At 41.6% G+C, this 17,909-nt stretch overlaps 1 protein-coding gene across 2 annotated transcripts in view; it reads right to left on the bottom strand.

Annotated features, from left to right (window-relative positions):
- trpm3 (transient receptor potential cation channel, subfamily M, member 3) overlaps positions 1–17,909 on the bottom strand; it is a 143,050-nt gene that overhangs the window by 63,171 nt on the left and 61,970 nt on the right. For both annotated transcript variants that reach the window (XM_061728936.1, XM_061728937.1), the window contains exons 4-6: positions 14,180–14,393; positions 12,119–12,243; positions 9,934–10,105 (exon numbers count right to left, since the gene is read on the bottom strand). In XM_061728936.1, coding sequence (XP_061584920.1) covers positions 9,934–10,105; positions 12,119–12,243; positions 14,180–14,393 — 511 coding nt within the window. The remainder of the gene's footprint in view (positions 1–9,933; positions 10,106–12,118; positions 12,244–14,179; positions 14,394–17,909) is intronic.

The raw sequence follows: 17,909 nt of genomic DNA, 5'->3' as shown, positions 1-17,909 counted from the left end.
GTGTGAGCAGACCGGTCGCATCAGAGCATCGGGTCGTACAGTGTGAGACCATAAATCGTGGGCTGTGAACTTTTGAACTCCACGATCTAGTCGTGAGATGGGGCAGTCTCTAACGATTTAAAATATCGCACAGTGTATGCCCAGCTTTACACACAGCAGAAAAAAGTAACTCTTCTCTGTTGTAGTTGCATGACATGTAAAGAAGTAACGCCTAAGTTCTTATTACCGATATACCATGTAAGATTAGATAGTGGTTTTTCAGACAGTGAACAATCTTTCTGTGTATTTCCTGTGTCCAGGGAATGGTAATTATAATTTTTGACATCGTCAAGGAAGAGATGTGGCCAAAATCTGTTATTTTCTTTTTATTAACCTAGTTGGGTTGAGGAGGAAATAACGAAGAAGCACAGGAATTAGGGAGAAAAAGACAAGCAAGAAAGCAGGACCCATATAACAAGCTGAAATGGTACTAATTAAAGATACCAGCAGTGACTCATCCTCTGTGCGTGCACGTACGTGTGTGGGCGCATGTTAGTGTCTGTTAGCTAATCGTTGTATTTATTATTGTTGAAGGTAGTGTGTGTAGTACAAGCACATTTTGACCAACAATTCCAAGAACTCGAAAGGTCCTGAGCTTTTTCCAAGGCGTTAAAAGACTGTTTTAACCTCAGGTCCTTCCAATTAGCTCAAAAGGTACAGGCGAGACTAGGTACACTGAGTCGGTTAAAGTCTTGAAATGGTCAGGAATGAAAGCCCGACCCAGAAGGTTTTCGGTCATCTCAAAACTACTACCTCTACACTAGGCCCATTTAAGGTGTGAATTATCTCCACTTGCATTCTGTTAAGCTCTGTTCCTGCAGTTGCAGTGGAATTGCTTGAGGAGAGGACCCCTAAAATACCCTAGATCTTAGAAAAGGTTCCTGGAAAAAAGCAAAGAAAGGGTGGTGTCAGCCAGCAATAAAACGGCACATCTCCCTTCACAGGTACTGTACTGTATGTCCTTAGTTGTGAATTATTTTACTGACACTGTTGAACAGATTTGATGTCATGCTGTGGCGTAGCCATCTGGCCGACACACCTTGCAGTGGAAACCCAAGCCAGGTCGGACTTTCCATACTGACCTGAACTGAGCCATACTGCTCAGAGAAAACCATGCTTTAGAAATACATGTTATCCCTAGCATACTTGAATTTGGATAGTGTGAGGAAAACTGGAACAACCAGTCAAAATTAAAAGAAAAAAAAACAGCACAGGGACAACATTCAAACTCCCCACAGTAAGTGGCATTCACTGAAAGATTTGAACCCATTTAGACTTTTTCACTCATTGCATCCAGTATTGATTGGAAAGGTTTTACACAGCTGGAGATGCAAATGCCTCCAAGATGCATTTGAGAGGAAAATAAGAAATTCAAAAGTGAAATGCTGGACAAGGTGTAGATGCATCTCCATCTCAAAGATGCAGATACAGCATACCATATGATTTGGTCCTCAAATATACATCTACAGTATGTCAGTCAGCTGTCTTTGGAAAAAAACTACTTACTCACTGTAAATGACATGAAATGAAAACAGTTGTTCTCACTGCCTCATTAAAGCATTAAATGACTCACCCAATGTTCAGAAATTGCTGGGCATGCTCAGTGGATTAAAAACATTTCTATTAGCTTGCACTTATACTGATTTGCATACAACTTCAGATATTTTAGAAGAAGACAAATCAAAATTATGATCATGGAAACAGAGAATGCCTATAAGTTGATGTGAAAACAATTATATTGATTGGCATTCCATATTTTGATATAAGCTGCTTGAAATGTCAGTTTTTTCACTGCCAATTTTTATTCATCACTAAGCCAACTGATAGAGACTTTAGTTGCCGCAACCAGTAATCACGGTGACTCTGAACACATCAATGTCACTGCTCTGTGGTTCCAGTGTTATGTATGACATAAACACATTTGTGTGAGCCATCCCTGACCCAAAGAGGTTACATGGAAATCTCTGAGATGTGAAAAAAATGATAATACATGAGAGTCTATGGGAGAGACTTTGAAGCTGGCTTAAGGGGCAGAACCACTGGTAGAATGGTAGCTCAAAGAGTAGCGAAGACTGTCTATGGGAATTTAATTGTGCTGGTAATGAGATATGCAGTGCACACTAGCTTTTAATGAGCCATGAAAGCAGCAGTCAATATTCCACATTTCTAAATTTTCTAAATGCTTGTTTCTTGCTGTGTGCATTTGTCCATGTCACTGATTCAGTACATTTCATACAGAAACAATATTCTTACATCTGTTCATGATAATAATAATCTTAAAAGATATTGCGTTACACAAGTTTAAAGTAAGGAGAAGCACTCTCCATATTACAAGTTACAGAGTTGTGTAGAAGAACCATGTTTCTTCTTTTTTGAACCCTATTCATAATTTATATGGCTCCTCGTATTTAACTATGTTGGAAGTTGCTTTATTTCAAGCATTTTAAAAAATTGGTCAAACATTGTTGCAATTGTAACAATTTTATAATGCTAAACAATAGCAGTTTATCACGAAATTGTCACGATTCTCTAATTGAACCAAATTATATTGTTTTTTACTTCCGTATCAATCACAGAAAGAAATACCAATTGTGAAATTTGGTTATTCTTCCTGAAAGCTTTTTAATACGTATGACACAATCAACGGGTAAGAGTGTACATTTAAGGAAGGAATGTTAAAGAGAAAGAAATGTTTTGATAAATGTGTAATTTTACCTAAATATTTGACCCTTTACTCTTATCTGCTACATTTCACATTGCTCATCCCCTCCCATTTTTCTAACCAACCTAACATGATGTTACCCATGCAGATCCTCATCCTGAAGCACATGAGCTCTGTGTATAAACATACTGTACTTCCAATTATGTTATTTATTTTCCTCAGGGTAGAGCCCTTTGTCAGCTTTGTTAACCATTTTGACCATGTTTTTTATTTTTTGAATCCATTCATGCATGAACACATCTCATCCCAAAAACAACTTCAAATTAAAGCTGCAAGCAGCAATAAACGGGCCCTCGCGCGTGCAATTTGCACCAATTAAGGTCAAGGACTCAAAACTAAGTCCGATGACACCACCCACGACTCTTTATGTCAAACCATTCAAAAGTTATGGCAGAAAATCGGAACTATGAAATATTGACCCATCAGAAGAAGTGGCGGGGCTAATTTGCAGCAATGAAGGTCAGGTACTCAAAACCGAGTCCGATGACACCACCCACAACTCTCTATGTCAAACCATTCAAAAGTTATAACAGAAAATAGTGACAACCAATCAGAGGAAGGGGCGGGGCTAATTCAGGCCAATGAAGGTCAAGGACTCAATACAGAGTCCGATGACACCACCCACATGTCTTTATCACAACCCGTTCAAAAGTTATGGCAGAGAAAAGTATTCTAGGGGGCGCTGTTGAGCCATTAGACCACGCCCATTAATGCAAACCATGAAATATCAAATTTATCGCCAGCCTGGCTTGCATGCAAAATTTGGTGACTTTTGGGGAACTATCAAATATTGACCAATCAGATGAAGGGGAGGCGCGCTTTTTGGCGTCTGGCGTCTTTTGACTGAAAAAAGTAATGCGCGTTATCGCAGAATGGAGACGCACACTTTGATGTATAACACACCTGGGTGCACGTTATGGTTCGGGCCGTATTAACTGCCGAAAGAATGGCATAAATTGCGGCAAAATTACACGATTAATTCAAAATGGCCAACTTCCTGTTCGTTTCGGCCATGGCGCCAAGAGACTTTTCTTTAAGTTGCAACATGATACAGGTGTGTACCGATTTTGGTGCATGTACGTCAAACCGTATTGTGGGGCTTGAGGCACAAAGTTTTCTAGGTGGGCGCTGTTGAGCCCTTTTGCCACGACCATTAATACAAACCATGAAATATCACATTTTTCGCCAGGCCTGGCTTGCGTGCAAAATTTGGTGACTTTTAGGGCACGTTTAGGGGGGCAAAAAGGCCCTCCCTTCGTCAGAAGAAAGAAAGAAAGAATAAAAAAAAAATTCCTACAGATACAATAGGGCCTTCGCACTGTAAGTGCTCGGGCCCTAATGACCCATTCTGTTCATTTACCTGACTCGCTTTCCCAATCTTTTCAGAGGCATAAGGGCTAATGGGCATCACAGCAACAAATGGAAAAGTTGATTCCAACTGTGTTACACAGTTATCATCACTGACAGTTTGAGCTGGGTGACTGGTGAGGATGGGATTGTGCCTTCTTGAATGTATTTGTTGTTATTGTCCAATCAGCATAAAGTCATACCACCAGTTGTCCCTCCCCTTCTGGGGAGATTTCAGCCAGGTTCAGAATCACACACAATTTCTTCCCCAGACTCATGTATTAACAGGTTGTTTTTTTCCCCCCACATCTCAGGTACTTTCCGCTCACACACTAGACCAGGGATATTCAATTGGCAGCCCGCGGGCCACATGCGGCCCGCCAGGAGCTTTTATGTGGCCCCTGGTCATATTTCAAAAAAGGGGGTGTTTGTTGAAAAAATATATATATATATTTTTTTTTTTTTAAATAATATTTTTATAACTGGCTACTGTGGACTAAAATGGTTGTGCTCAATGCTTAATATAATATTCAAATAAGGAAATCTTGGTGGAAAGTGGTGCTTTGTCATTATGGCGTGTTTTATTAAAAGTAGGTCAATATCAATTTCATTAAGTTTGCACAATGCATGGTTTCAAAATAAACTTGCATTCAAAATAATATTTCTTTATCTGAATATTATATTTAACATTCAAAATTACTAAATCTGGAGACAATACATAATTCATATGTAAACTAGATATATTCAAATGTATAATACAAATGTATTATATTTACATAAGTCTTCGTCTTTGAGTGCAAAATACATTTTGAAAACCCCCACATTTTCAAATTGTGCGGCCCTCTCCATACAGTCCTTTTGCAGATGTGGCCCCCGGCCGAATCTAGTTGAATACCCCTGCACTAGACTGTAAAAAACAATGGATGAAGCATTAATTCACCATTAGTTTCTGAAGAGCAGTTTTGAAGCCCATTTTTCTTACTACCGGGCCCCATCCATGTTGTTTAGGAAGCCAATGGGAATACACCCACCGTATGTCAATCAAAGTTAGCTCTGGCTATCAGCTCCTTAAGCCAAATTTCTTCAGAGCTGCTGGCAGACGTTTACAGCAGAATATTATATATATATATATATATATATATATATATATATATATATATATATATATATATATATATATATATATATATATATATATATATTATATATAAAATGTATATCTAACATGTTCAACTCTGGTGAAATACAAAATAACTAGCATTTTGACGGTGCGGTAGCATGACGATTACAGATGAGGACGTGATAACAACTTTCACTTGTACCAACTGTCAATCATATTAGAGATATACCCCCCCGAATTTTTAAAAGCCATTCACCTTAGCCAGACCGAACTGAAGGTCTTGAGATCGAGCTTTTAGTGCCAGATAATGCGGCCCTAATTTGAGTTATTCCGGCATGCTTAACCGAGCTACTGACTAGGGACTCTCCCTTCCGGAAGTGACAAGCCGCGGGATCGGGAATAATAACAGTCACGGCATCACAACAACACGGTAACAGAAGAAGATGAGGGAGACTTTGCGTGCATCTCACCTGCAACATGGTCAGGCTTAGTATGTACTAAATTTACAGAGCTGCTGCATCATTTGCATCCTTTTTTGGCATGTTGTTGTCCTCCTCCGTGCTTGTCTACTAATTGTAACGAAAGAATGCCAACACCCAAGTGAGTGTGGCGCCACCTAGCGTTGCGGAGTCGAACGTACAATAATAATAATGATTGATTGTCCTCTCTGTATACTCAGATTTCTCTGAAACTCCAGTTAAATCCTTAGCTTGCCAGTAGCTTCATTTAGATGTGCATGTAACCGCACTGACTGTAATAATGAAGACAAATTGGTAGTGAAACAATTGCCCCCTTTCTACCTTTTTTTTTTTTTTTTTAAATCAGCTACATGCAACTTTCATCCTTTGTAATTGTTTTTACAGTGCTAAAAACAAGAGTAATGTAATCTGCTTGGTTTCCAATGTATAATCGCTAAACTATAATTTCTCCTTTACATGATGTTCCACCCTGAAGGTCAGCATGTCGTCTGCATTGTAAGGCCTGACAGTGTCAAGATTCAATTACCTTGTCTTTTGCTTGCACGTATAATGTGATTAATGAAACTGCAGCTATGGGGGGAAGGGGGATGGGGAGGGGTTTGCACACAGTTAAGAGAAGATTCCTATACACTTATGTTGCCATTTCAATTATCTGTGTAATTTCATTGAAAAAGAACAGGCAGCTCAAGGTGAATCGTTAATTCCCACAGACTTTATCTGAACTTGCACAAAATTAATAACTTCTATTCCTGTTTGTTCTTCAAATATGCTATCAATGTCAGACAGCCAATGCATGTATAAAACAAGCAAACAAAAGCAACAGCGAATACAGCGTGTCTTCTTTTCTTTTGGTCAGTTTAATATGAAAAAAAGAATTATTGATAGAGCAGATTCCGTTATATTCTATAACTGCCTTCTCACATTTTAACTTGTTTTCAGCAAGGACATATCCAGGTAATGCCTTATTTTACTGCATGTATGCTCTTCAGCAACTTTTTACTTGCTTTGCACCTCGTAAAATTATTTTCTCTCTCCACTCCATTTTTCATCATCCGTTTTTTATTCTTTACGCCTACCGTGCTTTTTCTTGTCTCTGTGAGGCAGGTGTGTTGCTTAAAAAGCCACACAATTACAACTTGAAGGTATGTCAGCTGAGGTGTACAGTGGTTGAGTGGACTGTGTTGAGTACTGTCGATCATTTCATCCATTTTTATTTAATCTGTGAGTTTGACAGCATCTGCACTTCTGTTTGTGTCACACTAAACCAGACTTGTTTGTTCATGCTTTATCAAGCTACTGTAGGTCACATCTGGCTGCCTAATTCACAAGAGGTTGTGAATATAGAGCAGGACAGAGCTCTGCACATTCACTCTGGCGCATGAATGAGCTGGCTTCATTCACCAGACTCCTAACCCAAGCTTACTGTCTCAACACATTTCATTTGTTTACACCTGGTCTGATCTGCCTTTTTGATAGTTTCATCCACTTTCAAGTGAGAATAGCTTGAAAGATGTTTTTTTTTTTTTTTTAATTAAAACAAAAAAAAATTGAACTGCACTCAAATCATGAGTTGTGACAGGTGTCAATTGCGTTGCCATAACCTCAGATGCAAAATGACCAAAAACATGACAAGATGTAATCAAATTTCAGCAGGGGTTCGGTGTAATTATCATAGCCAACAGGATTGACTATAGAAACTAGAAAACCATGATACATTTGGTATAAAAGATTGATTCCCGTATTTAAACACGGTATTGTTGAAGCTGATTCGATTTCCAAAGCATTTTTAGCCTTCATTTGTTGATAGCTGCTTCATGGAAATGTACAGACAGGCACAGCAGGATTAGATGCAGGATTGTCCAGACATCACAACAATACCACGTGGAGAGATTATGCATCTATCAACCACACTTCTTTCATCTATGTCTGTATGCAGTATGTGTGACTGTTTAAGAAAGAACTGGTGGTTATGTGCGGTCCACAACCTACACAGACTTCAATTATCTTTACCATTTTATGACTGCACCTCTGGCTGCACTTGGATAACAGTAGGGCAGCCGAGCCCTGCTGGGAGCAAAATTGATGACGTGCACAACTGGCCTTGCACAGACAATCAAATCAAGAAATGGCCCTTGTCTGCGAACCTTACAGCAGCAAAAGAGAGAGTTAAGGGGACACGTGCACAACATTCTATATACTCTTACTTGTGCTAGACTTGCTTTTTCACTTTTAAGTACCTTAAAAGTGTTCATTATTTCATTAATGTGTGTCATCAATGTGTGACGGCCTGTGCAGGTTGGTTTTTGTTTAAGTTTTTTTGTTGTTATTTTTTTACACAGTCATGTTTTTCTTACAATAAACCTGTTGGGACTGTGGAAATATCACCGTTCACATGAGTCACAGACCAAAATATCAAATCTATTCATATAATGTGAGTACAGATATTCAAATGAATTAACACTTCATCTCGAGAGGCAAACTGGCAGCCTGCATAGGAGATTATAATGCTGAGGCTCGTTATCAGTGTGACCTGAAGGTTATTGTCAGAGAGAATCTGTCTGTGATGCCCCTGTGATATGTATCACAGGTGAGTAGCAGAGACCATAGTAAAAATACTTTGTCCTACTTGAAGAATTCCATGAATGTTGGCACTTGGCTTGCATCCAAATAAAGATGAAAATTAAAGGCAGATGGCAATTCAAGCAGGAAAATGTACTTGATGCTTGCATGACGACTGAGCGTCCCTTTGCCTTCCCAGCCCCTTTTGCATGAATCCAGGCATAGGATGACAAAGGGAAGTCCATGAGTCATATGGCTGGGTAATGAAGAAAGAAGGAACCATAAGTGTGAGCTTTTACAACCTAGGAATGTTTTTTAACTCCTTAAGGTTAAAGGGTTAAGTGCCGTGTGACAGCTGCAACACAAAAAATGCATTTCGATTCAACATTCTTTCTGTATGATGTTCCTATAACAGACATCAGTGATTGTTCTCATCTGCCTGTGAACAAATATTATGTTGACAAGAGGGAGGTCTAAGTCATGCTTTGCACGTGGTTTAACAAAATATGGGTTAACAAAGTATGGGTGTTCGCTTCAAAACTGAAACCGGTGCTGACAGTAAAGTGTGTGCAAACATCTCTACTGGACTCTACTGGCCCTCTTATGAAATGGATTCATTTTGACACTGTATGGCAATACTACAAGAAGCCACTGATGTATCAGAGGTCTTTATGTGCTTCCAATTTTTGTCTGTGTACGAAAAAGAATCAAAAACAAGAGAAAAGACAGAAAAATGCATTTTGCATTGATGCAAATCCCTTTAGAGTTGAACTGAACTGAAAGCACAACCAGTGGATGAACAAACACAAACATTGGTACATGCAGTGCACTACATTTGGCACTGATGGCTATACAGTATTACACCACTGTCAGATGTTATGTATGCCAGGTGTGGAACAAGGGCCATGAACAGAGCCAAACTAGGGTAATGGGATGCGCTGTAAGGTCAGATATGGAGCAAATGTGACAAGCCTGCTTTGAAATGGGTTGTATAAAGTGTACTAAAAGCCAGATGTGGCCAAGACTCCCAAAGAGCATACACGTTTGGGCCAAGTCTATTAAATATGTGGCAGCCATACTCACCCTGAGTTAACGCCATCAGCAAATGTAAAATGTGAGCCAACAGAAATTGTAGATGTCGGCCATGTTTGGGCCAAACAATCTTTGCTTTCTCAGTAATTTGTTTGCACTATTAAGTCTGAAATAAATTCAAAAATACAACAGCAGAACAATCTTATCAGCCTTTTCATTGCACACTACTTCTGTGTGGATATAATTAAACATAGTCATCTCATAACCAGAGAACAAAGATCATCAATCAGATTCATTTGAGCACAAAGTTCATCAGAGGTCAAAAAAGCTTGAACTAAAATGAAGAATAAAGAGAGTTTCAGAGTTTCAAAGGCCCGTCAGGTGATACAGAAGGGTCTAAAAATATACAGTCTGCCGGAAAGTTTCCCACACAAAGCATGTGATGATAATTTTAGTCTGTTTGCAGCTATAAAAAAAAGAAGATTGAACCAAACTCTGAATCATAGTGGTGTTTTTGATGAAAGATGAATTACAGCTTTATGTTGTTGGTGTCACTAGCTGTGTCATTTAAAAACATAGCTTCTAATTTCAGGCATAAATGTCATTTTTTTGGAGGTACAGAAATATCCACTTACGTGTGTTGATTTTCTGCAGGGAGATGTGTTTCTCTAGCTGGCGTCGCAGTTTGACTTCAGCACCGTATTTTCCTGTGGTGCCATTGTCTGCCAGAATGAAGTGGGAGTGGAGACTGTTAAGAACCGTCAGCTTGCTCATAGGGTTGGACATGGTCTGGTAAGGACGCACCACCTGGCCAAAGGGAAGCCAATATTTAACAGTTATGCAAACATCTGAATGCATACAACACAAATTGGCAGGGGTATGTTGACCCAATGTGTCAGAAGGTTTGTTACACAGCACCATAAGGTTGACATTGGAAAAATTGGAGAAAAAAAAAGGGGACAGCACTAAATAAAAAAGTACTTGATAGGTGATTAGGTGATATATTCATATCACCACCTAAAACCATTTGACCTTTCAGTAAGACATGCTCCGTAAAACAAAGAGTAGGTAATGGCTGTGTAGTATCAGGCCCTGTTTACACGGAGAAAAACGGAGGCGTTTTCATGCGTTTTGGCCGTTCGTTTACACGAAAACGCAGCTCAAAGCCCCCAAAAACGATAATTTCTGAAAACTCCGGCCAAAGTGGAGATTTTCAAAAACTCCGTTTTCACGTTTGCGTCTAAACAGAGGAAAACGGAGGAAAACGGAGGAAAACAGAGGAAAACGGAGATTTAAGCTTCAGAACGTCACATTATGCACCAGAAACTCACCAGCGTCATGTGTGCGACCTGTGTTTACAATTTGTTTGGCCACCGTCAAATTTTCTTGTATTTTACCTGTTTTATATTCTATATACTGTAAAAGACTCTGGTTCCGTCTTGGAAGTAAAGCCTGAATTATGGTCCCGCGTTAAATCGACGCAGAGCCTACGGCGTAGGGTACGCGGCGATGCGCGCCGTACGGTGTGCGTCGCCGTGTTCCCTACGCCATAGGCTCTGCGTTGGTGTAAGGCGGAACCATAAATCAGCCTTAACTGGAAGTTACACGTGTCATTTGTTGATGTTTTTTCCAGGATTCTGATTGGCTGGCATGACGTTAACAGCGTTTTCATGCGGGTCCGTGTAAACGAGGATATTTTTGAAAACGTAGAGGGGAAAATATCCGTTTTTGTAAATACCCGGCTATGTGTAAACGTGGCCTTAGTTGCACAGGGACCAAACATTTTTGCATGCGGGTTCCAGGGCTCTTGCCAGTATGTCTTTTAATTGAAGGGAGCACGCCAGCTTCTGGTAATATCAAACATCTTTCACTCTAAGAAAATCATCGTTTATTATTATTTTTTGCCGACCCTCAGATGCTCATGCTATAAGTATCTATAATCCCCTTTTAAGAGCTGCCAATTTTTACTGTTGTCACATGTAAAAACTTATGCCCAATCCCTGGAGTTGTTGCTGTTTCTCAAAAATCCTCCCTCATTCTGAAGTTTTACTTAAAAAAAAAAATCTATAACACACATCTCACTCTTAGAATATAATAGGTTAGATGTCATCAATAGTGTGGTCCTTACTTGTGAAACCATGATAACTGGAAACAGTTTGAGGAGTGTGCTCCAAAATCTGTCTCTTGGGAGTTTTCTCAAATATTAAATTGTAGTTTATTTTTTCTAAGAGATAGAATTTCAATTTGTGGCAAAAATAACCTCATATTATACGTTTGACTAACTTGCATAGTAAATTGGTCAGATATTAGATATCTGCTGTACTGGGACCGTAGTGGAAGGAAACTCATTATTAAGCATACAGTTAAATCCAATGAAGCACACTATATAGCAAAAAGTCCCCCAGCACCGAAACATCTCATTTCAGCCAGCAATATTAATGGGTTTTTTCTGAGTTGGTCAGTGGATGTTGATGAAATTTCAACTATACCATAACACTGACTCGCAGAGATTTGATACAGTTCTGCTGCTGGAGGTTTTGCCAGTTTTCTAATGGACTGGGAAAGATCGTTTATCATAGATTGGACTGGTGAACTCAGCCTCTCAGTAAATAAGCCAGACCCTAAGGAGAATAACTGAGAATCTGTGTAAGCCAGGATTCTTAATAAAATCATAATAAAGTACATACGCACGGTTTGAAAAAAACGTGGACTGCATGTGACAATTATGCATTCAGTGTATTTACAGACAAACGAGACCTAAAGCATGCAAGTGTCCTTTTTATGACTCTTAAGGGGGTTGGATTCCTCTCAAAAGCTTACATCTTTGCCAACAAGATCCTCCTGGTTTTCTACGATGCCCCATGGAGCAATACCGATAGTGCAGATCTTCCCTCTTGATTTGGAGGCGTGGTCTTTCAATGCATCCCCAACATGGCGAATCACACCTATGTGTGGGTTTGAGAAAGAGAGTGAGAGAAAAATATGTTTCAGACTGCTGCTTTAACAGCATCTATTAAGCATGAAACTCTATGGTATGATGACCAGTCTGAATGCACACAGACACACACACGCATTCAGACAGCTCCAGGGTCTCCTGCTGCTGTCCTCTGGGGAGCAGGAGTCAGAACTGGAGGCCATCTTATCACATTCCTGCAGCTGACATTTATTCTTTTTCTTCCGCTCTCCACTGTCCCTCCAATTCAACTGTCCATCCATTATTCAAACAACTCTCTTTCTCCTTTTTGCCTCTGCACTCATTCTGTCACTAAATTTTTCCTTCTGTATTCAAGTGTGGGCACTCTACAATGTTCAATACTTTATTCCTTTCTTTCTGTATGTTCCTATCTCTCCGATTGAAAAGTAAAGCTCTACCTTTCCCCCCCTTTCTTCAGTTCTTCTTAATTTTGAGTAACTAAAAAAAGCCTTACTTGCTAATTTTGTCTGACTTTCACCTGAAAAGAGTTGGAAGAGGCTCCAGTAGATCCCCGTTACCCTAAATTGAGATAAGCAGGTATAGATAACGGATGACTGGATGAACTGCTTCTATACAAACGTATTTGTAGAAAAGTACCCAACTAGATCCAAAGCTTTCAGACATTAGAAATTCAGACCTCAGTCCCGGAGACCATGTTTCATATGCCTAATAAAACTGTTCTCATTCATGTGTGCATGCTTTTATTTTATAATTTAACTGTTTAACTGTTTTCTGAATAAAGTTTACCACAAAAAAATGAGACCAACTGCTGCTGTTAAACTTTAAACTGTTTTTTGTTTTTACATGTTCTGCCTTCCAGCACATTTGCTAAAGATCTAGTTCATGGAGTTCCTCAAATACGCTACTCAAAGCAGAATTCCTCCTGCTACTTTACTTGAGTCATTCAAAAGAAGTTGGAAGACTTTAAAAGTTCAATAGAAAGATAATTTAGTGTTTATTTCAAAACCAATATTGAAAATAATACAAAGGCAGCATTTCAAAATGCTGAGGTGCATTTTTCTTTCTGTGAAAAAATGTACAGACCTTTTGAATTTCATGCCTATAGTAGCCTATATTTCAAAAATATGTGATGGAGCATTTTTACCAGAGTTGTATAAACACAATTTCTCACTGTGATAAAGAACCGAGGAGAACTAAAATCGTTTTTCCTATCTTGCTTAATGTAAATTCTCAGCTTCTCAGTAATATAGGGCCTTTTTTATCATCACAAGATATTGTCCAGAAGGTGACATATGCTGCTCTAAAACCTGCAACTAGTATTCAACATTAATGGTGTGAATGTAGCTGTAAGTTACTTTTGGTTTCCCATTACCCACCAAAAAGGTTCTACATGGAGCTCACATGGATTAAAATACAAAAACTTTGAAAGGAGTCCTAGAAGCTCCCTCAGTGCTGTTTGCACCATGCAAGCAATCAAAGAATATTTTTCCTCTGTGTTGTTCAAGTCAAACACGCATTCTGGTCTAAATCTGTAACTATTTTATTGATTTCCATTCATTAAATAAATAGGTTAGTCTGCCTGACATTAATTTACATAGTAAATAAGTGCCATCACTTCATGTGTCTGCTCTGACTTTAAGTATTTTTTATTAGAGTTGAGTGTGCATAATAAATGTTAAAGAACCCTTCCACAGTGATCCAGTGGTTCAGCGAGCCAAGAAAGCTTGACAAGGGGTTTTTAAATAGCTAATAACTTATATGGAACATTTCAACAAATTCATCATGCTCCTACTGGAAGCAGCTGCTTAATTTGTAGAATAATAAGTAATACATTGCACTACAACTATAATGGAAGATAAAATGTTCACACACAACACATAACAAATTACGTGTAATGAATTTTGGTTATTTCACAAACACAACATTTTTTATTGTCTGTGTTTTACCTGTGTTAACTCCTCCAGTGAATATCCAGGCTCCTGTCGTCATGGCAGCCTTGATAAGCCCTTTGCCAAAGACCTGCTTAAGTTTGGGCTGTAACTCAAAGTTCTGCAGACCCCCATGGACTGAGATGAGCAACTTTGGTAGATCCAGCTGCCACTCCTTGGTCATCAGGTGAAGCAGCAGGTCAGGTTTGGTGTCATACGACACTCGTACATACTACAAAGAGTAGGACAATATTTAGTGTTGACAGATTTGGATGCACTTCAGGCAAAAAAAAAATGTGAGAGACAAAATGATGAAATCTAAGACTCTCACAAGGGTTTTAGTTGTGACCAGCCAAGTGGCTTTTATTTTTTATGTTGCAAAGTGCTGAGCATATGGTTGCTATGACTGAAGAACCACATGCATTATGGATTATCTGTTTATTTATCTAACTAGCCCTCAAAAGCCCAACCTGACATGAGTCTGGATGAATAATTTAACACGGGTACGAGACACACACGTAGAGATTCGGTCCTCTTACTTCACAGCATTCTGCTAAAGAACGTTTATGTTAAATGGTTATCAAAGCTTAGACTGCTTGTATAAATAATGTAACACTGAACTGCTTTTGGAGTAGATCAGTTAGTCAAGAAAAATTTTAATTTCCTGCAGTCTCCTGTTTCTTTAATATTTAAAAATAAATATATGAAAGTGCATAATCATTTTACAAAATTGCCGAATTCTGTTGTTCTCTTAAGCTATGTGTAATTGTGTTACTTGCTGTAAGGTACCATAAGATGCACTCTTAATGTATCTTGTCCTTGTTTCATCTTGTATTTAGGGTAATATGAATTATATTCCCCTCCTTGAATCGCCACCTTACTGTGGGGGAGGGGTTTGTGTTGCCCAAGTGATCCTAGGAACTATGTTGTCTGGGGCATTACGCCCCTGGTAGGGTCTCCCATGGCAAACAGGTCCTAGGTGACGGGCCAGACTAAGAGCGGTTCACAAGCATATCATGGAGGAGGAAAAATTGAGGACCGTCACGTCGCCCGGATCGGCGTCACTGGGGCCCCTCCCTGTAGTCAGGCCTGGGGCTGGGGCTCGAAGGCGAGCGCCTGGTGGCCGGGTCTTTGCCCATGGGACCCGGCCGGGCTCAGCCCGAAATGGCGACGTGGGCCCGCCTTCCCGTAGGCCCACCACCCGCAGGAAGGACCGTGTTAAGCTGGTGCCATGTGATCTGGGTAGCAGTCGTGGCGGGGAGCTTCGACGACCATATCCCTGGACCAAAACCCTCTCAGTAGGGACATGGAATGTCACCTTGCTGGGGGGGAAGGAGCCAGAGCTTGTGCGTGAGGTTGAGAGATATCGGCTAGAGATAGTCGGGCTCACCTCCACACATAGCTTGGGCTCTGGAACCCAGCTCCTTGAAGGGGGCTGGACCCTCCACTACTCTGGAGTTGCCCGAGGTGAGAGGCGGCGAGCTGGTGTGGGCTTGTTTATAGCCCGTCAGCTCAGTCGCAATGTGTTGGAGTTTACCCCGGTGAACGAAGGGGTTGCTTCCCTGCGCCTTCTGGTCGGGAAAAGGTCTCTCACTGTTGTTTGTGTCTACGGGCCGAACAGCAGTGCAGAGTACCCAGCCTTCTTGGAGTCCCTGGGAGGGGTACTTGATGGTGCTCCAACTGGGGACTCCATTGTTCTACTGGGGGACTTCAACGCTCACGTGGGCAATGACAGTGATACCTGAAGAGGCGTGAATGGGAGGAACGGCCCTCCTTCGATCTGAACCCGAGCGGTGCTTTGTTGTTGGACCATAATGAACACCACGTTCAAGCATAAGGGTGTCCATCAGTGCACGTGGCACCAGGACACCCTAGGCCGGAGGTCAATGATCGACTTTGTTGTCGTTTCATTTGACTTTCGGCCGTATGTCTTGGACACTCGGGTAAAGAGAGGGGCTGAGCTGTCAACTGATCACCACCTGGTGGTGAATTGGATGCGCTGGGGAGGAGGAAGTTGGACAGACCGGGCAGACCCAAACGGATTGTGAGGGTCTGTTGGGAATGTCTGGCTGAGCCCTCTGTCAGGGACGTCTTCAACTCTCACCTCCGAAAGAACTTCTCTCAGATCCCGGGGGAGGCGGGGGACATTGAGTTCGAGTGAACCATGTTCTCTGCCTCCATTGTCGACGCGGCGGCTCGAAGTTGTGGACACATGGTCTCCGGGCCTGTCGTGGTGGCAATCCTAGAACCCGTTGGTGGACACCGGAAGTAAAGGATGCTGTCAGACTGAAGAAGGAGTCCTACCGGGCTATGTTAGCCTGTGGGACTCCTGACGCAGTAGATAGGTACCGGCAGGCCAAGCAAGCCGCAGCTCGGGCAGTCCTGGAGGCAAAAACTCGGGTCTGGGAGTTCGGTGAGGCCATGGAAGAAGACTTTCGGACGGCCTGGAGGAAATTCTGGCGGACCGTTCGGCGCCTTAGTAGGGGGAAGCAGTACTCTGCCGGCACCGTTTACGGGTGGGGAGCTGTTGACCTCGACTGGGGACATCGTTGGACGGTGGAAGGAATACTTCCTCAATCCGACTGACATGCCTTCCTTTGAGGAAGCAGAGAGTGTGGACTCAGGGATGTGCTCATCCATCACCCAAGCCAAGGTCACTGAGGTGGTTCGTAAGCTCCTCAGTGGCAGGGCACCGGGGGTGGATGAGATTCACCCTGAGTACCTCAAGTCTCTGGATGTCATAGGGCTGTCTTGGTTGACACGCCTCTGCGACATTGCATGGAGGAAGGGGACAGTGCCGCTGGAGTGGCAAACCAGGGTGGTGGTCCCTCTTTTTTAAAAAGGGGGGCCGGAGAGTGTGTTCCAACTATAGGGGGTCACACTTCCCAGCCTCCACGGGAAAGTCTACGCCAGGGTACTGGAGAGGAGAATACGGCCGATAGCTGAACCTCGGATTCAGGAGGAACAATGCGGTTTTCGTCCCGGTCGTGGAACACTGGACCAGCTCTACACCCGCAGCAGGGTGCTCGAGGGTTCATGGGAATTTGCCCAACCAACCAGTCCACATGTGTTTTGTGGAACTGGGGAAGGCATTTGACTGTGTCCCTCGTGCCATTCTGTGGGGGGCGCTCAGTGAGTATGGGGTCCGGGGCCCTCTATTAAGGGCTGTCCGGTCTCTATATGCAGGGATTAAAGCAAAAAAAAATCCCAGGACAGAAAGTTTTCAGACCCCCCCCGTTGCGGTTGAAAACGTAAATTTATAATCCATTCCAGTTCATTTTTTAATCCAGTGGCAATATCCGTGCTAGTAGATACTTTTTATGTAATAATGACAGGGGGTTCTAAACGAGGCACTGCACTACAGACTCGCTACATAACTTTGAACAAAGCATCTGAAATTAAAATGCAGATATACAAGCTCACAGCGCGTCACATTCGTAATGCAACGTAGGCTTGTAGCTCCGCAGTGTTTACATTCTCACAGTATTAGCCTAAAGGGACTTAAGTCTGATTTATGGTCCCGCGTTACACCAACGCAGACCCGGCGTAGGGTACGCGGCCGTACGCACCGTACGGCGCGCGTCGCCGCGTAACCTACGCCGACTCCACTGTCGGCCGGTGCGCGCGCAGCTCCTCGCCACGCCGACTCTGCGCTCATATATTTAATACATTTATAAAGCCCATATATTTATAAAGCCCCACCTGGCCGAGCCCTAACACTGAGGCCATGGTAGATTTAGGTTACACA

This window comes from Cololabis saira, chromosome 9 (genome assembly GCF_033807715.1).
Source record: "Cololabis saira isolate AMF1-May2022 chromosome 9, fColSai1.1, whole genome shotgun sequence".
Taxonomy (NCBI): Eukaryota; Metazoa; Chordata; class Actinopteri; order Beloniformes; family Belonidae; genus Cololabis; species Cololabis saira.
The sequence above is the reverse complement of the archived record's forward strand: the minus strand, read 5'-3'. Positions and strand labels throughout refer to the sequence as shown.